This window comes from Scyliorhinus canicula, chromosome 2 (assembly GCF_902713615.1).
Source record: "Scyliorhinus canicula chromosome 2, sScyCan1.1, whole genome shotgun sequence".
Taxonomy (NCBI): domain Eukaryota; kingdom Metazoa; phylum Chordata; class Chondrichthyes; order Carcharhiniformes; family Scyliorhinidae; genus Scyliorhinus; species Scyliorhinus canicula.
The window spans coordinates 9,651,955-9,672,009 of NC_052147.1; the positions used below are offsets into that span (position 1 = coordinate 9,651,955).

Below are 20,055 nucleotides of genomic sequence, written 5' to 3' on the forward strand. Positions count from 1 at the left end.
AGTTACAGGTCCCTGAAAGGGGCAACACAGGTGGAGAAGGTAGTCAAGCAGGCTTACGGCATGCTTGCCTTCATTGGCCGGGGCATGGAGTATAAAAATTGGCAAGTCATGTTGCAGCTGTATAGAACCTTAGTTAGGCCACACTTGGAGTATAGTGTTCAATTCTGGTCGCCACACTACCAGAAGGACGTGGAGGCTTTAGAGAGGGTGCAGAAGAGATTTACCAGGATGTTGCCTGGTATGGAGGGCATTAGCTATGAGGAGAGGTTGAATAAACTTGGTTTGTTCTCACTGGAACGACGGAGGTTGAGGAGCGACCTGATAGAGGTCTACAAAATTATGAGGGGCACAGACAGAGTGGATAGTCAGAGGCTTTTTCCCAGGGTAGAGGGGTCAATTACTAGGGGGCACAGGAGTACGGTGCGAGGGACAAGGTTTAGAGGAGATGTACGAGGTAAGCTTTTTACACAGAGGGTAGTGGATGCCTGGAACTCTGTGGTGAAAGCAGGGACGATAGTGACATTTAAGGGGCATCTTGACAAATACATGAATAGGATGTGAATAGAGGGATACGGACCCAGGAAGTGTAGAAGATTTTAGTTTAGACGGGCAGCATGGTCGGCACAGGCTTGATGGGCCAAAGGGCCTGTTCCTGTGCTGCACTTTTCTTTGTAAGAAGTCTTACAACACCAGGTTAAAGTCCAACATGTTTCTTTCAAACACTAGCTTTCGGAGCACTGCTCCTTCCTTCCACTCTATGGAATATATATTAACAGATAAGAGAACTCCCTGATCTAACCCGATTGAATATCTAGTGAAATATAGGAAGCAGGGGACCCTGACCAATCCTATAGACTATATAACAATGATAATAATAATAATAATAATAATAATAATAATAATAATCGCTTATTGTCACGAGTAGGCTTCAATGAAGTTACTGTGAAAAGCCCCTAGTCGCCACATTCCGGCGCCTGTTCGGGGAGGCCGGTACGGGAATTGAACCCACTCTGCTGCCTTGTTCTGCATTACAAGCCAGTTGTTTAGCCCACTGTGCTAAACCAGCCCCTATAGTGGAAGCGGAGGACTCTCTAATCTAACCCTATAGAATATATGGTAAACCATAGGAAGCAGAGAACTCCCTGATCTCACCTATAATATAGTAGACTATAGGAAACAGAGGACTCCTTGACCTAACCCTACACAATATATAGTAAACTACAGAAAGCAAAGGACACACTGACCTAACCCTATAGAATATATATAAATATTTTTTATTATTTATAGGATGTGGGCGTGGCTGGTTAGGCCAGCATTGATTGCCCATCCCTAGTTGCCCTTCAAAAAGGTGGTGATGAGTTGCCTTCTTGGACCGTTGGGAGTCCTTGAGGTGTAGGTGCACCCACTGTGCTGATAGGGAGGAAGTTCCAGGATGTTGCCCCAACGACAGTGAAGGAATGACAATATATTTCCAAGTCAGGGTGGTGAGTAACTTGGAAGGGAACCTCCAGGTGGTGGGGTTCCCAGGTATCTGCTGCTCTTGTCCTTCTAGATGGTAGTGGTCGTGGGTTTGGAAGGTGCTGCCTAAGGAACTTTGGGGAGTTACTGCAGTGCATCTTGGAGATGGTACACACGGCTGCCACTGTTCGTCGGTGCTGGAGGGTTTGAATATTTGTGGAATGGGGAGCAATCAAGCTGGATGTTTAGTCCTGGATGGTCAAGCTTCTTGAGTGTTGTTGGAGCTGCACTCATCCAGGCAAGTGAAGAATATTCCATTACACCTGACTTGTACCTTGTAGATGGTGGACAGGCTTTGGGGGGGGGGGGGGGGGGGGGGGGGGGGGGTCAGGAGGTGAATTACTCGCAGTAGGACTCCGAGCATTTGACTTGCTCTGGTAGCCACAGTGTTAATATGGCTAGTCCAGTTCAATTTCTGATCAATGGTGACCCCTGGGTGTTGATTGTGGGGGATTCAGCGATGGTAATGCCACTGAATGTCAAGGGGCGATGGTTAGATTCTCTCTGGTAGGAGATGGTCATTGCCTGGCACTTGTGTGGCGTGAATGTAACTTGCCGCTTGTCAGCCCAAGCCTGGATATTGTCCAGGTCTTGCTGCATTTGGACGCGGACTGCCTCATTATCTGAGGAGTCGCGCATGGTGCTGAACATTGTGCAGTCATCTGTGAACATCCCCACTTCTGACCTTATGATGGAAGGAAGGTCATTGATGAAGCTGCTGAAGATGGTTGGGCCGAGGAAATTCCCTGAGGAACACCTGCAGTCATGTCCTGGAGCTGAGATGATTGACCTCCAACCACCACAACCATCTTCCTTTGTGCTAGGGATGACTCCAACCAGCCGAGATCTTTCCCCCCGATTCCCATTGACTCCAGTTTATCTCGGGCACTTTGATACAGTACTCGGTCTAATACTGCCTTGGTGTCAAGGGCAGCCACTCTTACCTCACCTCAGGTATTCAATATATAGTAAACTATAAGAAACAGAGAACCAATCTCACCCTACAGAAACTATAGAAATCAGAGGAATCCCTGTCCTAATCCTCTAGAATACGTACTAAACTATAGGAAGTAGAAGACTTCCTGACTTAATCATATATAATACATACAATTGGAAGGAGTGGACTCCTTGACCTCATCCTATGGAATATATATGAAACTATGGGAAGCAGAGGACTACTAGATGTCACCATAAATAATATACAATAAACTATATATTATAGTTATCTAACTCCCTGATCTCACCCTACATAATATATAGGAAGCTAAGGAACCCCCGGCCTAATTCTCTAGAATATATACAAAACTATAGGAAGCAGTGGGCGTGCTAACCGCACCTACAGAATATATAGTAAACGATAGGAAGCAGTGGACTCCCTGGCCTCACCTACAGTATACTAAACTATAGCTGGGGGCAGCACGGTGGCGCAGTGGTTAGCGCGGCTGCCTCACAGCACCGAGAACCCGGGTTCGATCCGGACCACAGTCCGTGTGGAGTTTGCACATTCTCCCCGTGTCTGCGTGGGTCTCACCCCCACAACCCAAAGATATGCAGGGTAGGTGGATTGGCCACGCTAAATTGCCCCTTAATTAGGTTTTTTTTTTGAATAAAATAAAACGATAGGAAGTAGCCGCCCTGGCCTAATCCTGTAGAACAAAGAATATGTAGCAAACTCTCGGCTGTAATGAGTTTGCTGCCCTGCTGTATTCAGCTTCTGTCTTACCTGGCAGAGGCGGATGTTGGTATACGGATGTGCATCTTCGTGCAGTTCTGCTTTAGACTGACGCTGCTCACCATGAACAACCAATAAAGGCTTTGTCCTGAAATTCAGCAATAGGAGTCAAGATTGATGAATTGGGTTTTTACTCTTCTACAGTTCCAGCCGTGGTTAAGTGGGTAATGTGCGGGCAGCACAGTGGTTGTGCCACCGTACTGCCCGCCTCACGGCACCGAGGTCCCAGGTTCGATCCCGGCTCTGGGTCACTGTCCGTGTGGAGTTTGCACATTCTCCCCGTGTCTGCGTGGGTTTCGCCCCCACAACCCAAAGATGTGCAGGTGGATTGGCCACGCTAAAATTGTCCCTCAATTGGAAAAAAATTAATTGGGTAATCTAAATTTTTTTTGAAAATGGGTAATGGGCTCTCGCCTCTGTATCAGCAGGCTGAGGGTTCAGGTCCGACCCCAGGGACTGGGTTGAAACTCCCAGGGCAGAACACGGGGGAGTGCTGCACGGTCAACGGTACTGTAGCCGACCCAAGATCCTCCCACGCGGATGATCACCGAATCTACGCCACTATTTCGAAGAAGATCTGGGGAACTCCCCCACAGCCAATACTCATCCCTCAACCAGCGCCGCAACAGACTGTCCGGTCATCATCTCCCTTGCAGTTTTTGGGAGCTTGCTGTGCATCAATTGGTGCGAGGTTTCACCAACACAACACTGCCCTTTCAACCCGAACCCCGCCATCTTAATGAGGGGACCAGGAGGTTAAAATAAAACAAAAAAGCTTCTATCGGTAAAAAGGAAGAGATTAGCAAAAACATAACTTCCTGAGGCAAAGACAACAGACTAACGTGGAAAAATGGAATGTGACGAGGAAACTCTGTCCCCAGAAGGGTTCAGCATTGATAAGGAGGAAGTGAAGGCTGACAAGGCACCGGGACCGAATGAGATGTATCCAAGATTATCGGAGGAAGTGAGATAGAAGTTGCAGGGGTGCTGGCTATAATCTTCCAGTCTTCCCTCGATTCAGGGGATGCGTCTGGGGCACGGAGAAATGCAAATGTTATTCCCTTGTTCAAAAACGTTTCGAAGGACAGCAGCAGTAATCACAGGTCAGTCACTTTAACATCAGTGGTGGGGAAGCTTCTAGAAACGATTATTCGGGATAGAATTAGGAGTCGCCTGGAAAAACGCCAGTTGATTAGCAAGAGCCAGCGTGGATTTCTAAAGGGGAAATCATGTTTCAGTAACGTGTTGGAGTTTGAGGAGGTGACAGAAAGGGCCGATGAGGGTAATGCTGTTGATGTGGTGTACATGGACTTTCAGAAGGTATTTGATACAGTGCCACACAACAGACTTGTCAGAAAAGTTATGGCTCATGGGGAAAAAGGGAGAGCAGCAACATGGATACAAAACTGGCTGAATAGGAAGCAGAGAGTAATGGTCAATGGATTTTTTTTGAGCTGGAGGAAGGTTTGTAGTGGAGTTCCCCAGGGGTCAGATTGGGACCCTTGCTTTTCCTGATACATATAAATAATCTAGATCTGTATGTGCAGGGGACAACATCAACGTTTGTGGATGATACAGAATTTAGGAGTATTGCAAACTGTGAGGACGACAGCGTCGAACTTTAAAAGGACGTAGACAAGTTGGTAGAGTGGGTAGATAGGTGGCAGATGAAGTTCAATGCGGAGAAGTGTGACGTGATGCATTTTGGTAGGAAGAATATGGAGAGACAATATAAAATAAGGGTTTAAATTCTCAAAGGGGGTGCAGGGTAAGAGGAGCCTGGATGTAGCGGCCAGCTGGGCCTAGGTGGGCAGCACAGAGGTTAGCACTTTTGCTTCACAGCGCCAGGGTCCTAAGTTCGATTCCCGGCTTGGGTCACTGTCTGTGCGGAGTCTGCACGTTCTCCCCCTGTCTGCGTGGGTTTCCTCCGGGTGCTCTGGTTTCTTCCCACAAGTCCCGAAAGACGTGCTTGTTAGGTGAATTAGACATTCTGAATTCTCCCTCCGTGTACCCGAACAGGCGCTGGAATGTGGCGACTACGGACACTTTTCACAGTAACTTCATTGCAGTGTTAATGTAAGCCTACTTGTGACACTAATAAAGATTATGATTATTATAGATGTGTATAGATCGTTGAAGGTGGCAGGACAGGTGCAGAGAGCAGTTAATAAAGCAAATAGTATTCTGAGCTTTATTAACAGGAGCACAGTGTACAAGAGCAAGGAGGTTATGCTGAACTTATACAAGATACGAGTTAGCCCTCAGCTGGAATATTGTGTACGGTTCTGGGCGCTACGCTATAGGAAGGATGTGAACACATTGGAGAGAGCGCAGAAGAGGTTTACAAGAATGGTTCCGGGGATGAGAAACTACCGTTCTGAGGATAGATTGGAGAGGTTGGGACTGTTCTCCTTGGAGAGAAGAAGGCTGAGAGGAGGTTTGATAGAGATGTTCAAAATCATGAAGGAGATGGACAGAGTAGACGGGGAGAAACTGTTCCCACTTGTAAAAGGATCGAGAACGAGAGAGCGCAGATTTAAAGTGATTTGCAAAAGAAGCAAACGTGATGTGAGAAAATTTCACACAGTGAGTGGTTTGGGTCTAGAATGCACGGCCTGGAAGCGTGGTGGAGGCAGGTTCAATCGAGGCGGTCAAGGGGGCATTAGATGATTATTTGAGAAGAAACAATGTTCAGGGGTACAGGGAAAAGGCAGGAGAATGGCGCCAAGTCTTGATGGGCGTTTGGAGAGTCGGTGCGGACATGATGGGCCAAATGGCCTCCTTCTGCGCTGTTAGAATTCTGTGATTCTGTGAGGTCAGGGACATGAATACTTTGAATGAACAGCAGCCGGGCTAGCTCAGTCGGTAGAGCATGAATTGAATACTTCGTATGTGTCTTCAGAAGACACAAAAATAATAGGGACCCAAGGTCTAGTGAGATTGATGAACTTCAAAAAGTGCTTAGTAAAAGAAACGGAATTGGAGAAATTAATGGGGTTACAAGCCTTCAAATCCCCTGCACCTCATGGCCCTCAGAGAGGATGTTACCCCTGGTGGGGGAATACAGGGGGCACAGTTCTAAAATAAGGAGAGTCCCATTGCTTCTGTCAGAGGGCGGTTAGCATTTGGAATTTCTCCCCCAGCGAGCAAGATGCTGGGTCACTGAATATCTTCAGGATGGAGTGAGTATTTTGATTGACAAGTCAAGGGTCGTGCAAGGCAGGCAGAAAAGTGGAGTTAAGGCCACAATCTTGTGAACGATGGAGCAGGTTCGACGGGCTGAATGGCCTAAGTCTGCTCCTGTTTCCCATGACCTTCTCGATCCATCGTGCTGTTCTAAAAGAGATGGCGGATGGGCAAGTTTTGATCTTTCCAAAAACCCTCGATTCTGGAACCATCCCAACAAATTAGTGAGTCACAAACATAACCCAACGACTGAACAAAGGACGGGGAGAGAAAATTGTCAGGGATGAGAGTCCAATAGACCAGTTAGCCCAAAGTCAATCACAGGCAACATGCTGGAAGTTTTATTAGGGATGCCAGGGCAGAGTATTTAGAAAGTTGCGATGTACATGTGGGAGCATCGGTTTGGTCTCCAATCTGCAATAATCACCGGTTTGCCCCGGGGAGGCTGGATGGGATTCGGAGATGGCAGAGAGCAGGGATTAAGAGGATGGGAGATCTGTTTATAGAGGGGAGCTTTCCCAACCTGAGGTCCACATGATCTGAGCATGACCAAAGCTTAGGGGATTCAGGCAGGGGTTTACGGATGTCATGTCCAAGGTGTTAAAAACAAGGGTGGCACCGAGGTGGCGATTTTCGGAGTGTCGGCGGAGGATCCGGGAATCTAGGAGGAGAAAGAGGCAGACGTTCTGGCCTTTGGTTCCCTGGTAGCCCGGAGATGGATACTATTAGCTCGGAGGGACTCAAAGCCCCCGAAGTCAGAGGCCTGGCTCACTGACATGGCTAGCTTTCTCTGTCTGGAGAAAATCGAGTTCGCCCTGAAAGGGTCAACGTCAGGGTTCGTCCGGAGGTGGCAGCTGTTCGTCGACTTCTTTGGAGAAAATTAACAGTCAGCAGAGACGGTTTGGACTAGTGTGTAAGAAAGCTGGGACCTGTGAGGGAGGAAGATGGCCTTTGCACTATGTTTATATTTGTATGTACACTGTTTCTTCTGTTATGGTTACAAAATCACAAATACCTCAATAAAATATTTTATAAAAAAAGTTGCAATGCGATTAGACAAAGTCAACATCGATTTGTGCAAGGGAAATCTGTTTGAAAAGTCCGTTAGCTGTTCTGAAGATGTAACAAGCAGAGTAAATAAGGGGGAAGGAGTAGATGTAGTGTATTTGGATTTTCAAAAAGGATTCGATAAGGTGCTGCACAATTAAATTAGATTTATGGGGATTCAGAAATATCGTGGTACAGACTGAGATTTGGTTAGTCGGCAGAAAACAAGACAGCAGAATTAAACAAAATCACTTTCAATTTGGCAGGCTGCAACTGGTGGGTTACCACTCGGACCAGTGCATGGGCCTTTAGAAGTTGGCCGATAATACCAAGTTAGGTGGGAAGGCAAACAGTGAGGAGGAGGTAAAGGGGATTGTAGAGAGACACACACAGAGACGTTGGGTGAGCGGGCAAGAAGATTGAAAGGTGAGAACGGAGAAATCTTGATTTATTTCGGGGGGACCTGGGTGTTCTTGTCCACCAATTACAGAACGTTGATGTACAGACAATTCAGAAAGCAAATGAAATGTTAGCCTTTGTTGCAAAAGGATTCGAATACAAGAGTAAAGAAGTTTTACTGCAAAAGTATCGGGCCTTGGCGAGGCCACTCCTGGAGTAGGTGAGAATTTTGTCTCCTTACCAAATTTGGATATATTTGCCTCAGAAGTACATTAGCTTCACTTGATTGATTTTGTGGGGATTTGCTATGAGGGGAGCTTGGGGGAGGGGGGGCTAGCTCAGGATATCCCAAAGGAATTTATAATGACTAAACATCAAGTGTAGTTGCAATATAGGAAATGCAGCAGCCAATTTGTGCACAGCAAGCTCCCGCAAACAGAAATGCGATTGTGAGCAGAAAATCTATTTTAGTGACGTTGATTGATAGATATTGGCCAGAACACTAGGGGTAACCACCCCTCCCTCCTCTTCTTTGGGATTATGCCATGACATCCACCCGAGGGGGCAGACTGGGCCTCGGTTTAACCTCTCCTCTCAAAGACAACATCTGTGACAGTGCAGCACTCCCTCAGCACTGTCCTGCAGTGCTACAATGCTGTGTACGCAAGGCAATCAAGGTGCCCAGCCTTAAGCAGATCTGGGTGGTAAAAGATCATGTACCACAACAAAACCTTGTGCCTTGGCAACGCTTAGCAAGCTCGGCATAGCAGACAAGACGATCGGGATGTGTGCAAGGGTGGCAGGTGGGCTCCATGGACCCTGGTTCAGTATTTTATGGGCAGTGGCGCGATTGGCACAGTCACGGTTAACCGGGTAAAAGCACGCGGACTCTGCAATCTTCACGCTTTCCGTCACCTCAACGGAGGGGCGATTGAGACTCACCTGAATTCTTCCGGGTATTGCTTCACCAACCAAGGAATATCAATGCAGTAATTGAACTGGAAGGGAAAAACATTCATTCATGGTCTTATTTCTTTAAACAGCAAAACAGCCCTCCCACAAAGTAGCAGCCCTATGTCAAGAGGCATGTCTGGTTTCGAAATACAGCCTGACAAAATGAAAGATATACCTCTAAACCATTCTAATAAACAAAAGATTAATGGTCTGACTAGTGAATTTAAAATAAAAATCAGTAGGCGGCACGGCGGCGCAGTGGTTAGCACTGCTGCCTCACGGCGCCGAGGACCCGGGTTCGATCCCGGCTCTGGGTCACTGTCCGTGTGGAGTTTGCACGTTCTCCCTGTGTCTGCGTGGGTTTCACCCCCACAACCCAAAGATGTGCAGGGTAGATGGATTGGCCATGCTAAAGTGCCCCTTAATTGGAAAACAAAATTGGGTACGCTAACTTTATTTTTTTTTAAATAATAAAATAAATATAATTCTCAGAAGGTGGGCGTGGTGGCTAGGACAGCGTTTGTTGCCCATCTCTAATTGACCTTGAGAAGGTGGTGGTGTGCCGCCTTCTTGAGCCGCAGCGCTGCCTATGTAGGTACACCCACAGTGCTGTTAGGGAGGGGGAATCCTGGACTTTGACCCAGTGACAGTGAAGAAATGGCGATAATGTTCCAGGTCAGGGCGATGTGCAGCTTGGGGGGGGAACATGCGGGGTGGGGGCGTCCCTATCTGCCTTGTGTCCTCATTCTTCTCAATGATGGAGGCCACAAGCTTGGGAGGTCACTTTAGGAACCAACTCGGCGGCTGTTGGAGAGGGAAGAGGCATGAGGATTAATGTAAAGCTCAGGCGCGTTAAGTCCTGAAGAGCATCCCATCAAAGGGAACCTTCAGAGCTCGGGGAAGATACTGGATAGGTTGGAGCCATTCAGCATTTCGAAGACCGCCTACTAAACCTCCCCTTAGCGCAGTGGTTAACACTGCTGCCTCATGAAAATGAAAAATGAAATGAAAATCGCTTATCGTCACGAGTAGGCTTCAATGAAGTTACTGTGAAAAGCCCCTAGTCGCCACATTCCGGCGCCTGTCCGGGGAGGCTGGTACGGGAATCGAACCGTGCTGCTGGCCTGCTTGGTCTGCTTTATAAGCCAGCGATTTAGCCTTGTGAGCTAAACCAGCCCCAAACCTCATGGTGCTGAGGACCCGGGTTCGATCCCCGCCCCGGGTCACTGTCCGTGTGGAGTTTACACATTCTCCCCGTGCTTGCATGGGTGTCACCCCCACAACCCAAAGATGTGCAGGTTAGGTGGACTGGCCACGATAAATTGCCCCTTAATTGGAAAAAAAAATGAATTGGGTACTCTAAATTTATTTTTTAAATAATAAAATTTTAAAAACCTCCCCTTAATCTGCTCGGATGTAACGCAAACAATCCCGGCGTCTTTTCCCAGATTGTGTGTGACCTCAGTCTGACCCCACGTTGCGAGGCAAACACCCGACAGGAGTCTTCTCACCTGAGCTGAAGCTTTGATTGTCCCAAAGAGAGGAGATAAAATATCTGCAAGGGTTCGAGAAGAAAAAAAAAGAGAGATTGGCGTCATTGACGTGTTTTTCCCATGAGCTGGGGCAGGCAATTAAACAGGCCACAGGGAAATGGAATGAAATAAAGACATATTTAGGAAGTTCTGCAAAAATGGGCTGAATTGCCTCCTTCTGTGTCGTAACGATGGTAAAACTGACGATTCATATTTACTGATCAATGCCCTGGAAATATAATTATTAAGATTACAATTTTCAGGAGCAATTACATTGTTTTCTGAAACCCAGGATGAACACCTCGGTTAAATCGGGAATGTGGACCTGGGCCAAGAACATGGCAACATGTGTCCGTTTTTAAAATAAATTTCGACTAGCCAATTAAAGGGCAATTTAGCGTGGTCAATCCACCTACCCTGCACATTTTTGGGTTGTGGGGGGTGAGACCCACGCAGACACGGGGAGAATGTGCAAACTCCACACGGACAGTGACCCTGGGCCGGGATCGAACCCGGGTCCTCGGCGCCGTGAGGCAGCAATGCTAACCACTACGCCACCGTGCTGCCCGCAAGATGTGTCCTCAAAAGTTAACTACCCCCTTCTTCCCCCCCGAGCCGTTCCAATTTAGTCACAGAGGACAACCTGGGTCTCGGTCACTATAAATAATTATCGCTTATTGTCACACGTAGGCTTCAATTAAGTTTTTTTTTATAAATTTAGATTACCCAATTATTTTTTCCAATTAAGGGGCAATTTAGCGTGGCCAATCCACCTACTCTGCACATTTTTGGGTTGTGGGGGCGAAACCCACGCAGGCATGGGGAGAATGTGCAAACTCCACACGGACAGTGACCCAGAGCCGGGATCGAACCTGGGACCTCAGCGCTGTGAGGCAATTGTGCTAACCACTAGGCCACCGTGCTGCCCGGCTTCAATTAAGTTAATGTGAAAAGTCCCCAATCACCACATTCCGGCGCATGTTCGGGGGGGCTGGTATGTGAATTGAACACACGCTGCTGGCCTTGTTCTGCACCACAAGCCAGCTGTTTAGGCCATTGTGCTAAATCAGCCCCTTGTAGCACTCCCTCAGTACTGCCCCTCTGACAGTGCGGCACTCCCTCAGTACTGACCCTCTGACAGTGCGGCACTCCCTCAGTACTGACTCAGTACTGACCCTCTGACAGTTCAGCACTCCCTCAGTACTGACCCTCTGACAGTTCAGCACTCCCTCAGTACTGACCCTCTGACAGTGCAGCACTCCCTCAGTACTGACCCTCTGACAGTGCAGCGCTCCCTCAGTACTGACCCTCTGACAGTTCAGCACTCCCTCAGTACTGACCCTCTAACAGTGCAGCACTCCCTCAGTACTGACCCTCTGACAGTGCAGCACTCCCTCAGTACTGACCCTCTGACAGTGCAGCACTCCCTCAGTACTGACGCTCTGACAGTGCAGCACTCCCTCAGTACTGACCCTCTGACAGTGCAGCACTCCCTCAGTACTGACTATCTGACAGTGCTGCACTCCCACAGTACTGACCCTCTGACAGTGCGGCACTCCCTCAGTACTGACCCTCTGACAGTGCAGCACTCCCTCAGTACTGACTATCTGACAGTGCTGCACTCCCTCAGTACTGACCCTCTGACAGTGCAGCACTCCCTCAGTACTGACTATCTGACAGTGCTGCACTCCCACAGTACTGACCCTCTGACAGTGCGGCACTCCCTCAGTACTGACCCTCTGACAGTGCAGCACTCCCTCAGTACTGACTATCTGACAGTGCTGCACTCCCTCAGTACTGACCCTCTGACAGTGCGGCACTCCCTCAGTACTGACCCTCTGACAGTGCAGCACTCCCTCAGTACTGACCCTCTGACAGTGCGGCACTCCCTCAGTACTGACCCTCTGACAGTGCGGTACTCCCTCAGTACTGACCCTCTGACAGTGCAGCATTCCCTCAGTACTGAGCACAAAATCATGTGACTCTGGGGGAAGGGGAGTGTCTCCTATTGAGCCACGGCTGAAAACCAAACAGAGTAATGTCAATCATTGATACGCCTCAGGACTACACGATGGTGGCTGTCAGCATGTGCTGGGGCACGTTGGGGAAAATCACCTCTCCTGTCGCCCCTCAGTCAAACTGACTACTCCTCGATGCTGATATGTCGCAGCTGATGGAACCGGAGAGCAGCAAAAACGGAGGAGGTATTGACAAAATTGGGGATCTAAATTCAGACATTTCTTTGTTCCTCTGTGACTCTCAGCTGGACACCGGGATGGGAGCGTGACCCTGAGCCGGACACTGGGATGGGAGTGTGACCCTCAGCTGGACACCGGGATGGGAGTGTGACCCCCGGCTGGACACTGGGATGGGAGCCTGACCCTGAGCCGGACACCGGGATGGGAGTGTGACCCAGAGCTGGACATTGGGATGGGAGTGTGACCCTGAGCTGGACACTGGGATGGGAATGTGACCCTGAGCTGGACATTGGGATGGGAGTGTGACCCTGAGCCGGACACCGGGATGGGAGTGTGACCCTGAGCCAGACACCGGGATGGGAGTGTGACCCTGAGCCGGACACTGGGATGGGAGTGTGACCCTGAGCCGGACACTGGGATGGGAGTGTGACCCTGAGCCGGACACCGGGATGGGAGTGTGACCCTCAGCTGGACACCGGGATGGGAGCCTGACCCTGAGCCGGACACCGGGATGGGAGTGTGACCCTGAGCTGGACACCGGGATGGGAGCCTGACCCTGAGCTGGACACCGGGATGGGAGTGTGACCCTGAGCCGGACAGCGGGATGGGAGCCTGACCCTCAGCCGGACACTGGGATGGGAGTGTGACCCTGAGCTGGACACTGGGATGGGAGCCTGACCCTGAGCCGGACACCGGGATGGGAGCCTGACCCTGAGCTGGACACTGGGATGGGAGCGTGACCCTGAGCTGGACATTGGGATGGGAGCGTGACCCTCAGCTGGACACCGGGATGGGAGCCTGACTCTCAGCTGGACACTGGGATGGGAGTGTGACCCTCAGCTGGACACTGGGATGGGAGCCTGACCCTCAGCTGGACACCGGGATGGGAGCCTGACCCTCAGCCGGACACCGGGATGGGAGTGTGACCCTGAGCTGGACACTGGGATGGGAGTGTGACCCTGAGCTGGACACCGGGATGGGAGCATCCCCCTCAGCTGGACACCGGGATGGGAGTGTGACCCTGAGCTGGACACCGGGATGGGAGCCTGACCCTCAGCCGGACACCGGGATGGGAGTGTGACCCTGAGCCGGACACTGGGATGGGAGTGTGACCCTCAGCTGGACACTGGGATGGGAGCGTGACCCTGAGCTGGACACTGGGATGGGAGTGTGACCCTGAGCCGGACACTGGGATGGGAGTGTGACCCTGAGCCGGACACTGGGATGGGAGTGTGACCCTGAGCCGGACACCGGGATGGGAGTGTGACCCTGAGCCGGACACTGGGATGGGAGCCTGAGCCGGACACTGGGATGGGAGCCTGACCCTGAGCCGGACACTGGGATGGGAGTGTGACCCTGAGCCGGACACTGGGATGGGAGTGTGACCCTGAGCCGGACACTGGGATGGGAGTGTGACCCTCAGCTGGACACCGGGATGGGAGCGTGACCCTGAGCTGGACACCGGGATGGGAGCCTGACCCTGAGCCGGACACTGGGATGGGAGTGTGACCCTGAGCTGGACACTGGGATGGGAGTGTGACCCTCAGCTGGACACTGGGATGGGAGCCTGAGCCGGACACTGGGATGGGAGTGTGACCCTGAGCTGGACACTGGGATGGGAGTGTGACCCTGAGCTGGACACTGGGATGGGAGTGTGACCCTCAGCTGGACACCGGGATGGGAGCCTGACCCTGAGCCGGACACCGGGATGGGAGCCTGAGCCGGACACTGGGATGGGAGCCTGACCCTCAGCCGGACACCGGGATGGGAGTGTGACCCTCAGCTGGACACTGGGATGGGAGCCTGACCCTCAGCCGGACATTGGGATGGGAGTGTGACCCTGAGCCGGACACTGGGATGGGAGTGTGACCCTCAGCCGGACACCGGGATGGGAGTGTGACCCTCAGCTGGACACTGGGATGGGAGCGTGACCCTCAGCCGGACATTGGGATGGGAGCGTGACCCTGAGCTGGACACTGGGATGGGAGCGTGACCCTCAGCCGGACATTGGGATGGGAGCGTGACCCTCAGCCGGACATTGGGATGGGAGCCTGACCCTGAGCCGGACACCGGGATGGGAGCCTGACCCTGAGCCGGACACTGGGATGGGAGTGTGACCCTGAGCCGGACACCGGGATGGGAGCCTGACCCTCAGCTGGACACCGGGATGGGAGTGTGACCCTGAGCTGGACACTGGGATGGGAGTGTGACCCTGAGCCGGACACTGGGATGGGAGTGTGACCCTCAGCCGGACACCGGGATGGGAGTGTGACCCTGAGCCGGACACTGGGATGGGAGTGTGACCCTCAGCTGGACACTGGGATGGGAGTGTGACCCTGAGCTGGACACTGGGATGGGAGTGTGACCCTCAGCTGGACACCGGGATGGGAGTGTGACCCTGAGCTGGACACCGGGATGGGAGCCTGACCCTGAGCCGGACACCGGGATGGGAGTGTGACCCAGAGCCGGACACCGGGATGGGAGTGTGACCCACAGCTGGACACCGGGATGGGAGCCTGACCCTCAGCCGGACACTGGGATGGGAGTGTGACCCTGAGCTGGACACTGGGATGGGAGTGTGACCCTGAGCCGGACACCGGGATGGGAGTGTGACCCTGAGCCGGACATTGGGATGGGAGCCTGACCCTGAGCTGGACACCGGGATGGGAGTGTGACCCTGAGCCGGACACTGGGATGGGAGTGTGACCCTGAGCCGGACATTGGGATGGGAGCCTGACCCTGAGCTGGACACCGGGATGGGAGTGTGACCCTGAGCCGGACACTGGGATGGGAGCCTGACCCTCAGCCGGACACCGGGATGGGAGTGTGACCCTCAGCTGGACACCGGGATGGGAGCATCCCCCTCAGCTGGACACCGGGATGGGGGCCTGACCCTGAGCCGGACAGTGGGATGGGAGTGTGACCCTCAGTTGGACACTGGGATGGGAGCCTGACCCTCAGTTGGACACTGGGATGGGAGCCTGACCCTCAGCTGGACACTGGGATGGGAGCGTGACCCCCGGCTGGACACTGGGATGGGAGTGTGACCCCCGGCTGGACACTGGGATGGGAGCCTGACCCTGAGCCGGACACTGGGATGGGAGTGTGACCCTGAGCCGGACACTGGGATGGGAGTGTGACCCAGAGCCGGACACTGGGATGGGAGCCTGACCCTGAGCCGGACACTGGGATGGGAGTGTGACCCAGAGCCGGACACTGGGATGGGAGTGTGACCCTCAGCTGGACACCGGGATGGGAGCGTGACCCTGAGCCGGACACTGGGATGGGAGTGTGACCCTCAGCTGGACACTGGGATGGGAGTGTGACCCCCGGCTGGACACCGGGATGGGAGTGTGACCCTGAGCCGGACACTGGGATGGGAGCCTGACCCTCAGCTGGACACTGGGATGGGAGTGTGACCCTGAGCCGGACACTGGGATGGGAGTGTGACCCTCAGCTGGACATTGGGATGGGAGTGTGACCCTGAGCTGGACACCGGGATGGGAGTGTGACCCTGAGCCGGACACTGGGATGGGAGTGTGACCCTGAGCTGGACACTGGGATGGGAGTGTGACCCTGAGCCGGACACTGGGATGGGAGCCTGACCCTCAGCCGGACACCGGGATGGGAGTGTGACCCTCAGCTGGACACCGGGATGGGAGCATCCCCCTCAGCTGGACACCGGGATGGGGGCCTGACCCTGAGCCGGACAGTGGGATGGGAGTGTGACCCTGAGCCGGACACTGGGATGGGAGTGTGACCCTCAGCTGGACATTGGGATGGGAGTGTGACCCTGAGCTGGACACCGGGATGGGAGTGTGACCCTGAGCCGGACACTGGGATGGGAGTGTGACCCAGAGCCGGACACTGGGATGGGAGTGTGACCCTGAGCCGGACACCGGGATGGGAGTGTGACCCAGAGCCGGACATTGGGATGGGAGTGTGACCCTGAGCCGGACACTGGGATGGGAGTGTGACCCTGAGCCGGACATTGGGATGGGAGTGTGACCCTGAGCCGGACACTGGGATGGGAGTGTGACCCAGAGCCGGACAGTGGGATGGGAGTGTGACCCTCAGTTGGACACTGGGATGAGAGTGTGACCCTCAGCCGGACACCGGGATGGGAGCCTGACCCTCAGCCGGACACCGGGATGGGAGCGTGACCCTCAGCCGGACACTGGGATGGGAGCCTGACCCTCAGCCGGACACCGGGATGGGAGCCTGACCCTCAGCCGGACACCGGGATGGGAGCCTGACCCTCAGCTGGCTGCACATTGATACATCCCTGACTCTGATCCCAAAACCACTCCGAGGTGCCTGCGAACACCTTACCTTTTATGTGAAGTGCTCCGCAGTTGTCTTTGCTTGGGATTCCAGAGACTTTGGTCAGGTAAAAACTGAAGCGCTTGGCCTTTTCCAGCACGTCCCACGTGTCTAAGGTGTCACCAGCCCTCTCCGATTTGGATGGCCAGGTAGTTACTGAGCTCACCGAGGGACAGCGATAGTCCGTCCCTTCCAGCCGCTGTTTCTTCGGCCTCGGAGCTGGGCCCCCCTGGTCAGCCGGCTCCACCTTGACCAGCCGCACTTCAGCCTTGTCGTCAGGCTCCTCCTCGCTGCTGGAGACCCCCCAGCCCGATTCGGATGACGGTCTTAACCTCTTAAGAGCAGGGGAGGGCTGCCTGCTGAGGTCAGACGTTTCAGTTTTGACAGGGTTTGTGGCACATTTCTCCATCATCTTCCCAGCCCCGGATGCACGAGGGCTCGGTGAACATTTCCTGGAATGATCGGGTCCTGAAGGTCGATCAGTGGTGGAAACAGCATTCGCATGGCCAGAGCTCACAGCCTCAAACTCTCCTTCATCGACCACAGTCTCGTCCGAATCGGACACCCAGTCTTTCCTGGCAGGCTGTGGAAGTGGGCACGGTCTGTCTGCCCTTCGAGTAGGTTCAGCGTCTTCCTCATCGCTGCTCGACACTGTCCATCTCCCGTGCTGACTCTGAACTTTGCTCACTCCTCCGGACATGGCTTCTGGCAGGGGGAGGGGGGAAATAAAAACGTTAATTTACATAGTATCCTTGCTGGCCTTGGTTTGTCCTGAAACTGTTTTCAGCCAACCAATGACGCACTTTTGAAAAATAGTTACAGCTGGAATATAGGAAATGTGGCAGTCAACATGCGCAGAGCAAGATCCCACAAACGACAATGGCCAAATCACCTGGCGGTTGAGGGGTAAATTTTGACCCTGGACACATGGAGGACAACTCCGCGGGCCTTCCTGAAATAACTGATCAAAATAATGAAACAGAGATTCAGTTTCCACGGCAGTTCCTTCAGTTTTATTGGAACTCGGATTTGATTATACCCTCGGTGAAGCCTAACGGGGGGGGGGGGGGGGGGGGGGGTGGGGGGGGGGGGGGGTGGGGGGAGGTATGGAGGGTACACTTGTGCTACCAATTTCTGTCCAGTTACACCAGACATCAGATAGCCACGCCACGATAGCTCCAATTCAAATAACCAGTCGACAGTTTAAACAACCTTCTGGCGGGTAAAATTATTTTATTCCATGGCAATTTGCCCATCCCAAAATCATCCTTAAACTGAGCGACTCGCGAGACCATTTCAGAGGGCAGTTACAAGTCAACCATATTGCTGGGGCTCGAGGAGTCGCACGTCGGCCAGACCGGGTAAGGACAGCAGATTTCCTTCCCTAAGGAGTTAGACTAGTTTAATAAAAATTTTAATTCCACAAGCTGATGTGGGACCCATGCCTCCAGAATCTTTTGATTACAGGTCCGGTGACATGACCACTCTGCCACCATTGCCTTGTGCCCTGTCATTTACCAACCAGTTGGCAGAGTAAGATGGGACTCTTCCAAAACCATCAACAACAGCCCTGAGGGACTGCAAATCAACATCCAACTCAATCTCTGGATAAACCTCTCTTACCTTCTCTCTGTGTCCCTCTCTCTGCCGGAAAGAAAACAATCATCACTGGGCAACTGTCAGGCCCTGGCTGACCAGTCTATTCACTGCCATGAATTGCTCAGGGAGCCAACAGCAAGAAGCAGTGACACCTTCCGAAAGGGCGACCTGCTCTTTTGTAGGGCTTCAGCTTGGGAGGGCACACGGGACGATTGCCCTTGGCAGCGCCCCTCAGTCCGGTGCCCCAGTCTGAACCAAGACAAAAGCACTTCGGCGCTGGGTAGCATGTTGCAAACGAGAGAGAGAGAGAAAAATAAATGGGTGGGAGGGGGACGGTACACGGCCCGGGGCAAGAATGGAGAAAGGGCCATTGTGAATACAGAATGCTGCATGTTGAATTGTATTTATTTGACCGGATGCTGCTACCGTCGCCCACCTTGAATGAAACTGTATCTAATCTGCGGCCGCTTGACACAATGTAGCCCAGCCGCTTTGGAATGCGGCCGGGGAAGATTTGTAACGCGCGACCCGAGTGCACGAGCCCCCTTCAGAACGCGGCCCGGGAGCACGAGCCCGCTTTGGAACGCGGCCCGGGAGCACGAGCCCGATTTGGAACGCGGCCCGGGAGCACGAGCACGAGCCCGCTTTGGAACGCGGCCCGGGAGCACGAGCCCGCTTTGGAACGCGGCCCGGGAGCACGAGCCCGCTTTAGAACGCGGCCCGGGAGCACGAGCCCGCTTTAGAACGCGGCCCGGGAGCACGAGCCCGCTTTGGAACGCGGCCCGGGAGCACGAGCCCGCTTTGGAACGCGGCCCGGGAGCACGAGCCCGCTTTAGAACGCGGCCCGGGAGCACGAGCACGAGCCCGCTTTGGAACGCGGCCCGGGAGCACGAGCCCGCTTTGGAACGCGGCCCGGGAGCACGAGCCCGATTTGGAACGCGGCCCGGGAGCACGAGCACGAGCCCGCTTTGGAACGCGGCCCGGGAGCACGAGCCCGCTTTGGAACGCGGCCCGGGAGCACGAGCCCGCTTTGGAACGCGGCCCGGGAGCACGAGCCCGCTTTAGAACGCGGCCTGGGAGCACGAGCCCGCTTTAGAACGCGGCCCAGGGGATTTGGAACGCGGCCTGAGCGCACGAGCCCGCATTCCTTCCCGCCGGGTCCTATTGCCCATCTACAATCCACGATACACTCATCCTGTCAGCAACCTTAAAACTAATTAGCGTTCAGAATCCCGGCTTCTCTCATTGGAACCAAAGAAAAAATGCTGGGAAATCTCAGCCGGTCTGGCAGCATCTGCAGCGAGAGAAAAGTGCTAACGTTTCGAGTCCAGATGACCCTTTGTCAAAGCCTTTTTTCTCTCGTTGCAAATCTGACTCTTCGAATTTGCTTTAAAAGAAACGACTATTTTGCTCTCACTGGCTCTGGGAAACTCCAGCCTGTGGCTCAGTTGGTGGCATTGGGCTGGTGTTTGCCAACTCTCCAGGATTGGCCTGGAGTTTTCAGGAATTGGAAGATCAATTTGTATATCTCTGCTCTGTGGAACTCCGGAGAAAAGAACATCGGGAC

General features: G+C 53.0%; 1 protein-coding gene across 4 annotated transcripts in view; it reads right to left on the bottom strand.

Moving 5' to 3' along the window:
• Nucleotides 1–19,552, bottom strand: part of tdp1 (tyrosyl-DNA phosphodiesterase 1) — a 133,138-nt gene extending 113,586 nt beyond the window's left edge. The window contains exons 1-5 of one of the 4 annotated variants that reach the window (XM_038773472.1): nt 18,925–19,552; nt 16,899–17,594; nt 10,348–10,391; nt 8,825–8,880; nt 3,242–3,338 (exon numbers count right to left, since the gene is read on the bottom strand). In XM_038773472.1, the coding sequence (XP_038629400.1) occupies nt 3,242–3,338; nt 8,825–8,880; nt 10,348–10,391; nt 16,899–17,589 (888 nt within the window). In that variant the 5' untranslated portion in view covers nt 17,590–17,594; nt 18,925–19,552. Of the gene's footprint in view, nt 1–3,241; nt 3,339–8,824; nt 8,881–10,347; nt 10,392–16,898; nt 17,595–18,512; nt 18,873–18,924 lie in introns of those variants that run through there. The other 3 variants (XM_038773491.1, XM_038773482.1, XM_038773465.1) reach the window with 3 other exon arrangements.
• Nucleotides 19,553–20,055: the final 503 nt, after the last annotated feature.